The sequence below is a fragment of the Mesoplodon bidens genome, assembly GCF_964165515.1.
Source record: "Mesoplodon bidens genome assembly, chromosome: 14".
NCBI lineage: Eukaryota > Metazoa > Chordata > Mammalia > Artiodactyla > Ziphiidae > Mesoplodon > Mesoplodon bidens.
The window spans coordinates 59945734-59961205 of NC_138170.1; the positions used below are offsets into that span (position 1 = coordinate 59945734).

The window sequence follows — 15472 nt, forward strand, 5'->3', positions numbered from 1 at the left end:
TTTAGAGCTGGGATAGGTGCTCATTGCCCAGGAAGCCTGGTGTAGAAGCCTGTGTAAAATGGGTGTTTGGATTATCAAATGGGCTCCTAAGGTCGTATCTGATATAATACTGAGATTAATTCCATAAACTGGACTTTGGTAAAACCTAAAACATGATACAAGTGGGCAGACAAAAAGCAATCAGAAAAAGAATAAAAACTTGAGCTATCTGGCTTTTCCTAAAGGGATTCTTTTTGTTTTGTTTGCTTCTAATTTTTGAAGACTTCCAGGAGTATTCAGTTTGTCCCTTAAAACAAAACAAAACCCAACAGTGTTTACATAGAAATCTATTATCCCTTCAACTGAACTTTTGGAGAAATGGGGATTTTGCAATGGGAAAGTTTCACGTCATATCCTACCTTCCCAAGTACGATTAACAGCAGTCCTATTTTCAAATCTATATTAAGTCCCTTCTACATAGTTTGCTTAGCTTTTAGCTTGGTTCTGAATTATTACTGGGCTCAGGTTTACCCCTTGAATCTGGGAGGGCATGACACACACTCCTGGCCCAGGTCTCCAGCACTCTCCCCTTGCCCAGCTTAAAAGGTGGGAGATGGGCTCATACACAGGCATTCAGACAGAGCTACTAACTCTAAAAACCCAGTCTTCCACTCTTCTAGCACATGACAACACACAGTCTACCTACTGACCCAGCTCCTGGCTTCTCTGGCCCACGGGCTGTGGTCTGAGGCTGCTGGTGGTAGAGCCTGCAGATGGGGGCGGCTTTGGCAAGGTGGTATGGGTGCCTTCAACTGCGGTGGTCCCCAGTACTTGCATCAGGGGGACTGGCTGTGCGGTTGTCCCTGGAGCTGATGGGCTCTGATAGGCTTTTGTGGTCTCACCTGTAAGAAAGTGGAATTACACTGGGTCTTACAAAACAGATGGTAGGCTCTTCAGGGCAGAAATAAATATTTCTTGAACACTAGCTATGAGCAAAGTCCTGTGCTAGTTGCTGTGGAGGAATGTACAATCTGGATGGAGGAATAAGCCAATAAACAAACTAAAGATGAAATAACAAAATACTTAAAAGACAGCTCAAAACAACATTAACATAGACAAGGCCAAACATGATTAACTGTCAAATTAATTTTCCATACACCAGAAGCAATGGTTCATGAACGTATTTTTTTGCTGTTTCAGTTAGTGTTGGCCTGGGGATAGGGCGTACTTTCAGGGCTTTCATCATTTTAGACAATGTGTCTTAGATGTTCTAGTTTAGATTTGGTTCATGACTAGCCGACTAACTCCTCTGGACCCCAGTTTCCTCATCTATAAAATGGGGTATTGGAACTAATTAGATGGTAAGGACCATCTAGATGATTCTTCTGAATTGTGCTCTTCATCCCCGTGTAATGATTTAGATTGTTTCCATAATTTTAAACAAGTCTGAATTTGTTAGGTTGAGAGCATGGGGACAAGGGGCCCACTGGGCCTTGGCGTTGTATCGAGAACCGTGGGTCTGAGCCAGAAGGAGACAAAACATGGTCTCCAAAGTGAATGGCACCGCAGCCCTGGGAGGGAACAACAGCCACCGGTCACTTGTGTCTGCTGGACCCATGGCAGGTATGCCAACTTCTACACCTGTGCATCTCTATTAGTTTCCTGGGGATGCTATCAAATTACCATGTGCTCAGTGGCTTAAAACAACAGAAATTTATTCTCTCACAGATCTGGAGGCTGAAAGTTGGAAATCAGTGTCACTGGACTGAGCTCCCTCCAGAGGCTCTAAGGTAGAATCTGCTCCCTGTCTCTTCCATTTCCTGGTGGCTGCTGGTATTCCTTGGCTTGTGGCCCCACCCCTGCAGTCTTCAAGGCAAGCATCTTTAATTCTCCCTCTGCTCCATCTCCATGTGGCCTTCTCCTCTCTGTGGGTCAAATCTCCCTCTGCCTCCCTCTTTTTTTATTTTTTGCGATACGCGGGCCTCTCACTGCTGTGGCCTCTCCTGTTGCGGAGCACAGGCTCTGGACGCGCAGGCTCAGCGGCCATGGCTCACGGGCCCAGCTGCTCTGCGGCATGTGGGATCCTCCCGGACCGGGGGACGAACCCGCGTCCCCTGCATCGGCAGGCGGACCCCCAACCACTGCGCCACCAGGGAAGCCCTGCCTCCCTCTTTTAAGGATATGTGTGATTGCATTTAGTCTCCTCCACAACCCTGCCCCCAGACAATCCTGGATAACCTCCCCATCGAAAGATCCTTAATCACACCAGCAAAGCCCCCATGCCTTCCTCCCCATTCCCCTTTTTTGCTGTATAAGAAAACATTCACAGGTTCCAGGGATTAGGACATGGATATGTTTTCGGGGCTCATTTTTCAGCCTATGACAGCATCCCAGCTCTAGCCTTAACTCTGCTTAGGGCTGAAGCGTCTTTGGTCACAGAGCAGCAGGCCGGGGTGGGGGGTAGCATCTGAGATAGAAGGAGCTGCACTCTTCCTGGGAACCACCAAACCTCCTCTTTGACATTGAACAGCATGCTGGGCAGTGTCAGACCACAGCCCTGCCCAGCCATGCAGACAAATGTGAGGTGGCCTCAGGTGTTTGGACCCACTGCTCAGCACTGGCACCTGCTCATTTCCCCACCCTGACGCTATTACCTCCTGTGGGAGAGCAGGTCAGCACACAGCGCCCTGGGATTGGGTTGGAGTTGGGCCACCCTGTCTGCTCTTGCAGGCATTAGCCTGGCAAGGCAGGAAGTGCATCCCTCATTTACCCTGATGTTTGCTAACAGTTGGTTGCCTTTAAAGCCACCTGGAGACTGTGCCAGACAGATTGCTAAAGAGCTGGCAGCGGCCTCGGGGGTTCAGCCAGTCTTCACGCCATCCTTGGGCAAAACTAGTGTGATTTATGACATTTCCATTACTCTAAAGGAATTGAGCTTTCATAACAAGTCCTAGGGAAGTTTCTAATTTCTCTAAGGTACTCTTCTGTTATACCCTCTGGTAAATGCTACCAGGCAGTAATGCCTCTTTAGGGAGATGCAGGCCCAGGTTCATACAGGGAAAAGCCATTTAATAGAATCACTTGTATATTATATGAAATAGGATATAATTACTAACTTGGAGAGAAATATATAAATAAACTGACAGTATGTTTTACTTGCAAAGTATTGATTAAACCACAATAATTAAAAATAAAACTTCTACTTGGAAATAGTCAATATTTTTGCCACTTTATACTCATTGGCTATGGAGGATCTGGATTATCTTTTTCTCACACCATTGGCTAATTGTGAGGTTTCTGAACCCCCCCCCCCCACCAGTTTGCCTTTGCTGGTATTGCTTTGCTAGAGAGCAGATTAAATATCCTGAGGGCAGCCATTTATGTTACTTGCATAGAACACAGATGTTTTCAAGCACATCTTAAATTCAACCAACAGAGCCAAATCCCTGGTCTTCCACCATCTTCCACACAAGACCTAGTCGTTTTCGCCTGCTCTCCTTCACAGAATATAACTGCTTTAAGAGGGAAATAGAGAAGATACTCTACCCCAGTGCTTCCAGTTCCTTGCTGAGCATAATGCCTGATGCGACCCAAAGTGAATTCTTCACGGGACCAGGTTCTTTTTGAGCAATTTGAAATAAAACCACCAGAATAGTTTCTTCGTACAACCTCAGATACATGGAAGTTTGGTGTTTTTTCAACGATTTTCGTGGGAAAACATTTCAAAACTTCCCTTAGACTCTTAACCTATTACTCTTTGGACAAGGCCAAGAACAGCTCCAGACAACCACCTTCTCAACAGCACCAAGAGGGCCTCCCAGCTTCCTACACCTGGTCATCGTTAGCATCACAGTGGAGGTGATCCAGGGCCCTATTCACAGAGATTCTGATTCACTGATCTGGGCTGGGCCTTGGAAATCTGATTTGAGAACCACAGCCAGCACCAGGCTGGAGTCTTGGCTCCAGCCTTCACCTGGCCACTAGGCTTTCTTCAGCTTTCTGAGCCTGACTCCCTTTGCTGGAAAATGGGGATGGTCAGACCTACTTGGGGGACTGTTGTCACAGGTAGAGATCATGTCTGTAAGGGGGCCACACAGTGCTTGGCACATGGTAGGCCTTCGATAAATGACAGCTGCTGACATCATCGTGATATGCCTCCCTCTCCCCCAGTAGAAAACAGGGCTTTCAGTAGGTGTCAAATGTGAGGTGACTGAAGGAAATTGAAACCAGTTTAGCAGCAACACCTTGGGGTCAGAGCGACAGGGAAGGATTTGGCTCTTCCCATGAGAACTTACAACATGCTTCAGGGTTCTACATGAGGGCAGGAAACTTACTATTCACTGAGCATCTACTATGCACCTCTTTTACAGAAGCATTCACATGTGATATTAATCACAGTCCTGAAAGTGATCCAACTATTCCCATTTTTAAGACAAGGGACAGATTCTCCAAGAGGTCAAGAAACGAGTCTCAGGTCACATGGACAGCAGGTAGTGGAGCCAGGATTTGGACCCACATTTGTTTGATGCCAAGTTCCATACTTTTTCCCACAAAAGGGGAACAAAGTAGAAGTCATGAGTCACTTCAAGATTCCTGAATGGGGTTCCCCTCAGAGGGTTGCCTGAGGTCTCCAGAGTTCTGGTGGAAGTAATCTTACTCCCAAGACAGGGTGAAGGGGTAGCCTTGGAGGGTGTTCGCAGTGAGGGCAGAAGGTCTCTGAACAGTCAAACTTATTACAGTAAACTTGGGCTTGATTTTCTTCCAGGGCAAGGGATGACCAAGGGGAGTCAGGAGGGGGTTTTCTTGACACTCTTGCTCAGCAAGAGTAAAGATTTTCTTTCCCTTCCCTTGTTGCGGTGCCGGCCATGTGCCTTCTCAGCTTTGGGGGAACTTCTACAAACCGACACTTACCTGTTTTTATTGAGTGCAGAGTAGCTTGAGACTCCAGCCAAATACCAGCTGCCTGTGTAATGGTTGCTAACTGCCTTGGGAACAGCGTTTAAATCTCAGGAATGTGTTTTCTCAGCAGGAGCTGCACAGGGCAAAGCAAGATGCATCCCTATTTTGTGAGTGAGATAATTTCCCATGAAATAGGGTTGCTATGCTTTGCGGGGGTCGTCCTAACCCGATTTACCTGTTCACTCACATTCTTGGAGAGATCAGGAAGCATCTTGCAGGGGCATGCTGGGACCTGAGTGGCTGCTGGCCCTCACATCTTCATTTCTTCTGCTTCCTTCCATTTCTAAAGGAATTTTATCACTGAAGGAAGAGTAGCAACAAAGGGGACCACCCTTTTACGGTTCTCGTTGGAAGTTTTTATTTGAATTGGTGAAACTCACTCCATGGTGGGACTGTCACTTGAAAGAGAGGTTCCTCTAATCTTGAAGCTGGATGAGACTCCAGTATCCCTTTTATGTTGGAATCCTTATAGCTGAGCTCAGAGTCTGCCGTAGAGCAGGTACTCACTACATGGTTATTGAATAAGTGAGTGAATGAATGAACTTAATTTTTCAGACTCTGACAACCATGAATAATCTTGTGATAGGAGGCTGATAGTGATACATGGTGATGGTGTCATCGAAGATGGAGTTGTTTTGGTAGAGGGGACAGATGACAGCAGCAATGCCTGATGTTCCGGCTTTGGCTTTTGCTAATTTTAAATGTACGTAGCAGCATGGGAATTCCCTGGCAGTCCAGTGGTTAGGACTCTGTGCATTAACTGCTGAGGGCCCGGGTTCAATCCCTGGTCGGGGAACTAAGATCCCACAAGCCGAACAGTGTGGCCAAAAAATATAAAATAAAATAAAATAAAACAAAACAAAACAAAATAAAATAAAATAAAAATAAAGTACGTGGCAGCAAAGTGTGAGAAGGCACCCTGTCTCCTCCACACTCCTCCTGGCCGTCAGTGAGTCAAGCCTGCTGGGGTGGGCAGTGCTAAGCTGGACCATGGTGCCTGGGGCAGAGAGAGAAGTTTTGAACACGATCTCTGCTATGGAGGACGTAGAAATCAATGGATTTTATCAACTAAGTCATCATTTGGCTGTAGTTGTCTTCTCTCCCCTCCACCCACTCTCCCTTCAACTTGACCTGCTTTGAGGGGATGCGATCAGATTTTGAGTGCTGTAGGGGCCGATCGGAGCGGGGCCCTTGGGCAGGGGCTGAACCTTATCTGAAACGGGGGTGACCCGGCACCCTGCCTCAGGGTCACTGTGTAGGACAGGTGTCTGACACAGAGAAAGCACTTGCTGATTGATGGCTACAGTCACAGGAGGTTGTGCAGCACTCTTCCTGTTGCCCAGATTCTGGCTACGACTAAAGTCAGAGGGCCCCAGTCCCCCTTTCTGCATGAGGAGAGGTGCCACTGAACTTCCTATGGGTGGGGCTGTCCCAGCAGAACCTGCACCATCACCAACCCCACCCGACCCAGGCTTGTCAGCAGAAGGACAGGACCAGAAGAGGGGGAAGGGTCCGAGGCCACCTCTGGGGGAGAGCAGTGTTCAGGGTAAGAGGATATTCCCTTCCTTCCTTCATGCTTTGTCCTCCCCAAGCCAGACGAAGGGGCTTCAAGAGAATCTCTCATGAAGACCACGGGGTCTGCGGGGTGCGGGTGGGGGAGCGGGGACAGGCCCCCGTTTCCCGCTGGCCTTTCTGAGCTGCAGCACCGACAGGCTCACCTGGTGCACTGCAGGAGCGGAGCTCAAAGAGAAAGTCTGGGGGTGTATTCTGGGAGTCGAGAAGTATTCTCCCTCTCACGGGAAAAACAGGGAGTGCTTGGCATGTGGTCCCTGAAGCTGGAGGGCCTCCTTGAACATGGGGTCTGTTCCTGAAGTGGGGGAAGGGTGCTGCTGGAGGGGCTCAGGAGGCCAAAGGTGAGGCGAGTTAGGACAAGAAAGGCGACCAACCTCATCCCATCCTAGTTCTCCTCAGGTCCCAAAAGGGAAGAGGAGAACCCCAGCCACTCCTGTGACTCTATGTGAAGGTGCTACTGCCAATGGATGGGGCCCCTAACTCAGAGAAAGAGACGGGGCCAGGATACAGCGGAGCACTGCCCCCAGCTCCAGATACCCACACACAAAACCTGCTGAGAAATCACTGAGAGCTTGGACGAGACAACAGAGAGAGCAGGGACACTCTCCCTCCACCAACTGGCCAGCCACTTAAGGAAACCTCTGTGCCCTAGTCCTCTTCCCCCGCCCACACCAGAAGAGGACAGGTGACATCTCAGAAATGGTCCACAGGGCACCACCACCCGCTGCCAGCTTGTGGGCGGGGTTACAGAACAGGTGGTTCCTTGCAATCAAACAAACAAACAAACAAAAACAGGTCTAGATTACTGGAATAATTAAGAAGTCATTAAAGATATAGTTGGAGAGGAACTGGGGTGGAAAAATGAAAAACATTCCCTATTTGAATGCTAAGGTACCTCAAATCAGGATTCTTTATATACACTGAAATTAGCATAAGAAAACATAGGATAATGGTGTGGAGAGGGGTTTCTGAAGCTGGATTGTCCGGATCTGATTCTAAGCTCTGCTACTTACTTGCTGTGTGGCAAAGGGCAAGTTACTAAACTTCTCTGGTGCTGCATTTTCCTCAAACTGTAAATTAGGGCTAAGAGCAGTACATACCCATGGTATTGTTGGGGGTGAATAAATATAATAATCAGATAAAACTCTTGGAACAGTGCCTGGCACACAGCGAAAGCTCAATAAATGCTAGCTTTTATTGCCTATTCTTAAACCATATTCACCTTAAGTACATGAACAAAATCAGCTAGCTCTTCAACTTTCTGGAAGTAATGTTAAATCCCACCATAAAACAACTCACAGCTTCTCTTTGTGTGAGAAATCAAAGCATACCTTCCCCCAGAAAAGACAATAATGCATAGTATAGTTCTTGCTTTCACACAGAAACCTCGAAAAAGGTATTTTCCTGTCCTGAGTTTTACTGTACCCCCTTGGTGATTCACAGGAAGCTGGGAGGGCACAACCTCACAGATTGTATTTTTGGCTTGGGTGGTTGAGATGAGCTGCTTGCTGCTATCACATAAGCCACATCATCCTCTTTGCTTCCCTCCATTTCATATGTAAGTAGAGACAGTCTTTTCCCTTTCAGCTGCCAGGGAACATTTCCACACAGAATGTCATGTCATCTTCTAAAGTAACTATACAGTAAAATTCAGGGCAACAGTCATTCTGAATGAAAATGACACAAACTCAAAGATAATCTCAGAAGTGCAAAACAAAAAATAAAGCCTCACTCTGACTTCTGTGCCCATGTTCCTGGCATCTGTTAAAATATTACTGGAGTCAGCGGAGCTTGACCGGTTAAGTTGCTAATTTTTATCCTATCTCCTAAAACACAATATTGCCTGTTTACAAAATCAGAAGATTTAAATGAAATCACACCTGGACACTTGCCTGCTTTGGCAGCTGGGTTTTTAGATGATGAATATGTAAGAGATGATGGGTAGGTTACACCCTTTTGGGGTTTACCTTCTGCAAAAAAAAAAAAAAAAAGGAAAAAACCGCAATGATTTATTTCTAGAGCTAGAGGTTTTAGATGGTTGCATTCTGTTAAGTTGACTCCCTCCTGCTGATTTGTTTCTCTTGAGTTCAATGAAATCAGTCAGTCTCCACACCCCTCTCCCTTGCTGAATTGTTGATTACAATGAGAAAGTCAAGTGGCATTATGTTTTCCTGTATCACCTGTTTTATTAATATTATAAAGGAGGCAATAAAACCTCCATCAGAATTAACAAGAGCAACACTTATTTTGCCCTTGAAGATGTGAACTGGAAGTGAAGTTTTCATATAGGGACTTTCTGAATGTTGAATCAGGTCAGTAGATGAATGGAAAAACCCTCCCCACGTTCTTTTCTTGGTTGCTGAGAGCTCTGGCCATCGGCTGGCTATACGTGAACAGCAACCTCTCACTTCCACAGACCCCGTGGGACCCATTTGAATTCCACGGCACTAGAGAAACTTGTAAGTAGGTAAATAGAGATCGGCCTTGAAAATGACCATTTGTTGTCCATCCAGGGAGTGAAAGTTTAGATACCAGGCGAGGAGAAGGAATGCTAATGTGTATCAGGGAAACCACGGAGGCATAAAGAAGAAAAATGATCAGGGCAGGGGAGGCAAGCCCCAAGCCTGGTGTGACTGAACGTGCCTGAGAAGGCTGCAGTCCTCCGTCCTCCTCTGCCAGGGAGTGCGGCTTGAAATTCCGCCAAGGAGTTTCATTCCACACGACATGGAAAGTGCCACTAGAATGTAGAAGCCCGCCCCCCGCCCCAGGCAGGTAATTTGTCTCACTTGGTGGCTGTTAAATCTCCAGGGCCTGGAGCAGTGTCTGGGATGTAGTAGATGCTCAATAAGAATAACAGTGGAATTATCTTAGTGCTTAGATCTCTGTTAAAATTTAAATGCTCTTGGGATGGGTCTCACCTGTTTTTCGATATTTACACCTGGTAATGAAAGCATTTTAAACTCTCAACCTGAGGGAATATTTTTATAGGATGGGCCAGGGGAGGAGAGGTGAGGAGTGTCAAATGGGAGGTGGGAGGTGGAACACAATCTAGTGCCCGATTTCACCAAAGGTCCTCCTGGCACAAGGGACTGCAAGAGTCATGAGGCAGACAGAATAACAGGGTCTCAGGAGGGGCTTGGGATTGGGAGCAAGAAAATCTAGGTTTCCCTTTCTGTTTTACCATTCATTAACTGCCTCAATCTCTGAGACTCTGGGTTTTTTTGGGGTTTTTTTGTTTTTTAATTCAGAAAATATGGATGATGATGTAGACCAACTTACCATACAAAGTTGTAGGGATCTAAAGAAAAAAAAGCAGTTAAGAAGTTTTGGAACTATGTATCACCACAGAGATGCAAAGAAGTTATTCTGGTGTTACCTATAAATGTCACTCCAGGTTGGGGCTCATGGGAGTTACTTCACCTCACAAAAGCCACCTGGGAGCAGGGCTGGGCACCTGCATGTCCTCGCCCTGGGCCGGCCCTGCTCCAGGTGGACAGTGAGTGAGGTTATTTCAGACCCAAGGAGGGCGCCTTGGCTGTGGGCCTCACTTTATCCACAGCGCGCGCCGCAGAGACACCGGATCGCTCAGCTTCCTATTCTTCTCGCATCTAAAATCCTATGGTTCTCTCTGTTTCTATTCAGAAGGAAAAGGAGCCTGAGCTCAGTCTTCTGCAATGTGGATCAGGGGACAAATGGGCACCATTAGGAGGTCCTTGCTGGACCTTTCCCATCCCTGAACTATGGAAAGATTGTGCTGAACAAAAACACACCTCCCCTCTCCTGCCCCCTCCCAGCCCGCCGAAGTGAATTAATTAAAGACGCATAGCAACATGTGAAAAGTGGAAATAAAAGCCTAGAGGAAAGTCATGGAGGCATCAGAGCCTTCAGAGAAGGACTCTGACACGATCCACCAAAACTTATTGGCCAGAAGCCTCTGGACAATGGAGAACCTGCCCTGTCCACCGCCAGCTGAGACCTGTAGCCAGCGCTGCACTCTCCTAACTCATCCATTGGAGACCCCTAGCCATTGCAGAAGCACATGTGTTTATTATCATTGGCAGAAAATGTTTCTGGTTAAATGTCACTAGGTTGAATGAGAAGACATGGAAGTTGAGATTTATAGGGAACAATCACAGCAGATTGATTTTCATTTAAAAAATCCAAAACATCTCTACTCTCATGGAATTAATTTTCCTTGTAAACCTCTGCTGGGATTCTTGGATTGCAGGCTAGGCAATAAAGGTTGAAACCCTCTTATTTCGCCAGGAGCTACTTGGTAAACATCAATGTGGAGATTATACGTCTATGATTGGCAAATTTGTATTCTAGACCTTAGCATTTTTATATGGCCCCAGTTCTGAATGTTTTGTTCCAGGGCAAAGCTTGTGGTACCGTGGTTGATAACCTCCCATTATTTGACATAGTAACCGGTGTAATTTGAACCCTAGGTGTGAGAATTCCACAGATAAGAGGAAACAGGGATTGCTTAAATAGAGAAGACTCTTAAAAGGTCTGATAGCAGTCCCATTAAAACTCTGATCAATGGATAGTAGAGGTTGGGACATGGGGTGTTTAAAGGTGCAAAAAACCCACCCAAATTGGAAGCCCTGATATATTATGAGACATCTCTCTTTCCCTTGCTTTAGTTGGTCTTCCGTAGGTACTTCTTTCTCAGGAGAGTCACATGGCTCCTGATTTTGTGGGGATGCCAGAAAGGTTTGCTAGAATATAGTTTAAAATCCTGCAGTGCCTCTTTGGAGAAGAAGGGAGATTCAAGGTCCAGTGTAGGGTAAGCATAAGGTGAGGATAGAATGTTGTGTTGTGCTCAAACGCTAATGAGGCATGTCAAAACCTGGAAGGGCTCCCACTGGCCAAACCTGGAAATTTTGAGCAACAGAAAGAATAATGATGATAATAGACTATAACACATTGTACTTTAAAAAAACAATCTGTGAGTCCATAGTGGTACTTGAAAAAATAGTTGTGGAGAGAGGTGGGAAAGCCCTCTTCCTTGTGTAATAACACTAGCTAATAAATGTGGAAGAAATGACAGAATTAGAACAAATATAATTTTGCAATTTCTGATGTAATTCTTGCTACAGCAAGGATCATCGATAGTTGTTAAAATCATTGGGTGAAATTTTGGAGGGAACAAGATATTCATGCTGTTTTGAAGTGTCACCCTACAGGTTGCTATTAATTACAAAGTATCTTTACCATGAAGAGATATGGTAAAGTATCCAAGTAATCAAATTTAGCATCAGCGACAAATGGACACAATGATATTATGTGTCTCCTGATATGGCCATTTGTGATACTACACAATGGATATGCTATGATACCACCTATGTAGTATACTTGACAAAATATTTAACCTGAATCCAACCATGAGGAAATAGCTGGACCTGTTTGTGGTCCAGACTGTGGGACATAGTACTAGATGACTGGCTGGGACTTCAAAAATGTCATCACTATTTATGACCAAAAAAGGAAGTGTGGTGGTAGACAGTTCTAGATAAAAGGAGACTAAATAGACATGACAACTAAATACCATGGATGATTTTTGATTGGATTGTAGATCCCCCCCCCAAAAAAAAGAAGAAATTACTGTGAAGAATATTTGGGGGATGGTTGGATACAACTGAATAAGAAATTTTTCTTATTATTTCATATTTATTAATATTTATTAATATTATTGTATCAGTGTTAATTTTTTAGATGTGGTACTGTGGTTATTTAGGAAAATGTTTTAGCTCTTACCATATGTGTGCTGAAGTATTAAGGGATAAAGTGTCATCATGCCCCCAGCTTATTTTCACACAGTTCAAACAAAATATAAATAGATAGATAAAGCAAGTATAGCAAAATATTAACAATTGGTGAATCTGGGTGAAGAGAATATGGTATTCATTGTACTATTCTTTTAATTTTTCTGTAAACTTAAAAGTTTTCAAAATAAAAAGTTAGGTTGGGGAAATTCACAAAAATGAAAAGAGGGGAGCAGGCAGGTCATGATGATAGTACAAAGACCTTGGTTATCTTTTTACTGTGAAATAGCACAGCCATGAGTTCATTGATATTACCTCTTTGGAAGAAAGGAAAAAAAAAAAAGAGTGGAAATGATTATCTATAAAATCCTGTGGAGCCAGATAGTGAGAATGGACTAAACAGTGAACAGAGAAACAATTAATTAAAAAAAAGAAATCTCAAATAAAATTGTAGCTCAGTGTTCTAAAAACCTGTCCCTATCTATCCATTTACCAGAATTCTCAAGGAATAAGCTTCCAGATATGAGGCACGTTTGGCATAACTAATGGAGTAGTTCAAAAATCCAGTTATTAAATGTAATTCACTTAACTAAAAGTTTGATTGGACTTACTGATAGCTGCTGTGTGTTTAAAATGAGTAATTGGAGCCTTGTAATATTTCCAGACTTTGTAGTGATTTATCACTTTAATTATAATTCATTGTTTCATGATCTTAACTATCAGAAGAACTAATGCTTCAGATTTTTATGAAATGAGGTGGGCCGTAAACTAAAACTAATGGCACACTGAAAAGAGCACATTTCATCCCGTGAGGTCACTTAACCGAAGTGCCAGTTGTGGGGCAGCATTTCTCCAGGGTGTGGGCATACCTGAGACGACAAAGGATTCTCTCCATCGTGGAAGGGATAATGATTGGACACCATTGAAGTAACTCCCTTTATAGCCAGACTGTCCAGCAACTTTCCGAACAAGTATTTTCCCTCCTGAATTATCGAGCACACCACTGTGAAGAGAAAAAAAAATTTTTTTTGAAGAAAGGACAGAAAAATATTGTTTGACATATAACAGACTTTGAAACCAGCCACCATCTTTATTTTTTTTCTTGTTCTACATGTTATACATTTTAAAAAGTTTATTGGAGTATAGTTTATTTACAGTGTTGTGTTAGTTTCAGGTGTACAGCATAGTGATTCAGTTACACATATACATATATTCATTCTTTTTCAGATTCTTTCCCTATATAGGTTATTACAGAATATTGAGTAGAGTTCCCTGTGCTATACAGTGGGTCCTTGTTGGTTATCTAATTTATATATAGTAGTGTGTATATGTTAATCCCAAGCTCTTGATTTATCCCTCTCCCCTTTGGTAACCATAAGTTTGCTTTCAAAATCTGTGAGTCTGGGCTTCCCTGGTGGCGCAGTGGTTGAGAGTCCGCCTGCCGATGCAGGGGACACGGGTTCGTGCCCCTATCCCGGAAGATCCCACATGCCGCGGAGCGGCTGGGCCCGCGAGCCATGGCCGCGGAGCCTGTGTGTCCGGAGCCTGTGCTCCGCAACGGGAGAGGCCACAGCAGTGAGAGGCCCGCGTACAGCAAAAAAAAAAAAAAAAATCTGTGAGTCTGTTTCTGTTTTATAAATAAGTTCATTTATATCATTAAAAAATTAGATTCCACATATGGATGATATGATATTTGTCTTTGTCTGACTTAGTTCACTTATGATAATCTCTAGGTCCATCCATGTTGCTGCAAATGGCATTATTTCATTCTTTTTTATGGCTGAGTAATATTCCATTGTATACGTGTACCACATCTTCTTTATCCACCCCTCTGTTGATGGACATTTAGGTTGCTTCCATGTCTTGGCTATTGTAAATAGTGCTGCAATGAACATTCTCTTTCTCAAGATTGCTTTGGCTATTTGGGGTCTTTTGTGTTTCCATACAAATTTAAAAAATTTTGTTCTAGTTCTGTGAAAAATGCCATTGGTAATTTGAAAGGGATTGCATTGAATCTGTAGATTGTCTTGGTGGTCTAGTCATTTTGACAATATTGATTCTTCCAATCCAAGAACATGGTATATCTTCCCATCTATTCATGTCGTTTTCGATTTCTTTCATCAGTGTCTTATAGTTTTCAGAGTACAGGCCTTTTGCCTCCTTAGGTGGGTTTATTCCTAGGTATTCTTTTTGATGCCATGGTAAATGGGATTGTTTCCTTAATTTCTCTTTCTGATCTTTCCTGATTAGTGTATAGGAAAGCAAGAGATTTCTGTGTATTAATTTTGTATCCTGCAATTTTACCAAATTCATTGATGAGCTCTAGTAGTTTTCTGGTAGCATCTTTAGGATTTTCTATGTATAGTATCATGTTATCTGCAAACAGTGACAGTTTTACTTCTTCCTTTCCAACTTGGATTCCTTTCATTTCTTTTTCCTCTCTGATTGCCATGGCTAGGACTTCCAGAACTATGTTGAATAAAACTGGTGAGAGTGAACATCCTTGTCTTGTTCCTGATCTTAGAGGGAATGCCTTCAGCTTTTCACCATTGAGAATGATATTAGCTGTGGGTTTGTCATATATGGCCTTTATTATGTTGAGGTAAGTTCCCTCTCTGCCCACTTTCTGGAGAATTTTTATCATAAATGGGTGCTGAATTTTGTCATCAATTTTCTGCATCTATTGAGATGATCATATGGTTTTATTCTTCAGTATGTTAATGTGGTGTATCACACTGAATGATTTACAGATATTGAAGAATTCTTGCATCCCTGGGATAAATCCCGCTTGATCATGGTGGATGATCATTTTAATGTATTGTTGGATTTGGTTTGCTAGTATTTTGTTGAGTATTTTTGCATCTATGTTTATCAGAGATATTCAGCCACCATCTTTATTTAGAGATAGGAAAGCAGGGAGAGTAAGAAAACCTTCACCTTGACCTGCAGCCCAACCCCCAAGAACGATGCTTCCATCACATGGCTTGGCATCTGACTTCCCATGTTCGATGTCCTTCTCTTTCGTATTACAGGACCTGACCATGCCTCAAATTTCTTTTCTTTTCTTTCTTTCTTTTTTTTTTTGGTACGCGGGCCTCTCACTGCTGTGGCCTCTCCTGTTGTGGAGCACAGGCTCCGGACGCGCAGGCTCAGCAGCCATGGCTCACGGGCCCAGCTGCTCCGCGGCATATGGG

At 44.1% G+C, this 15472-nt stretch overlaps 1 protein-coding gene across 1 annotated transcript in view; it reads right to left on the reverse strand.

The window, feature by feature from the left end:
* Nucleotides 1–15472, reverse strand: part of VIT (vitrin) — a gene marked incomplete at its 3' end in the record, with an annotated part of 96676 nt that overhangs the window by 47380 nt on the left and 33824 nt on the right. Inside the window, exons 4-6 of the mRNA XM_081254306.1 lie at nucleotides 13148–13281; nucleotides 8391–8480; nucleotides 690–881 (exon numbers count right to left, since the gene is read on the reverse strand). Of these exons, the coding sequence (XP_081110432.1) occupies nucleotides 690–881; nucleotides 8391–8480; nucleotides 13148–13281 (416 nt within the window). The remainder of the gene's footprint in view (nucleotides 1–689; nucleotides 882–8390; nucleotides 8481–13147; nucleotides 13282–15472) is intronic.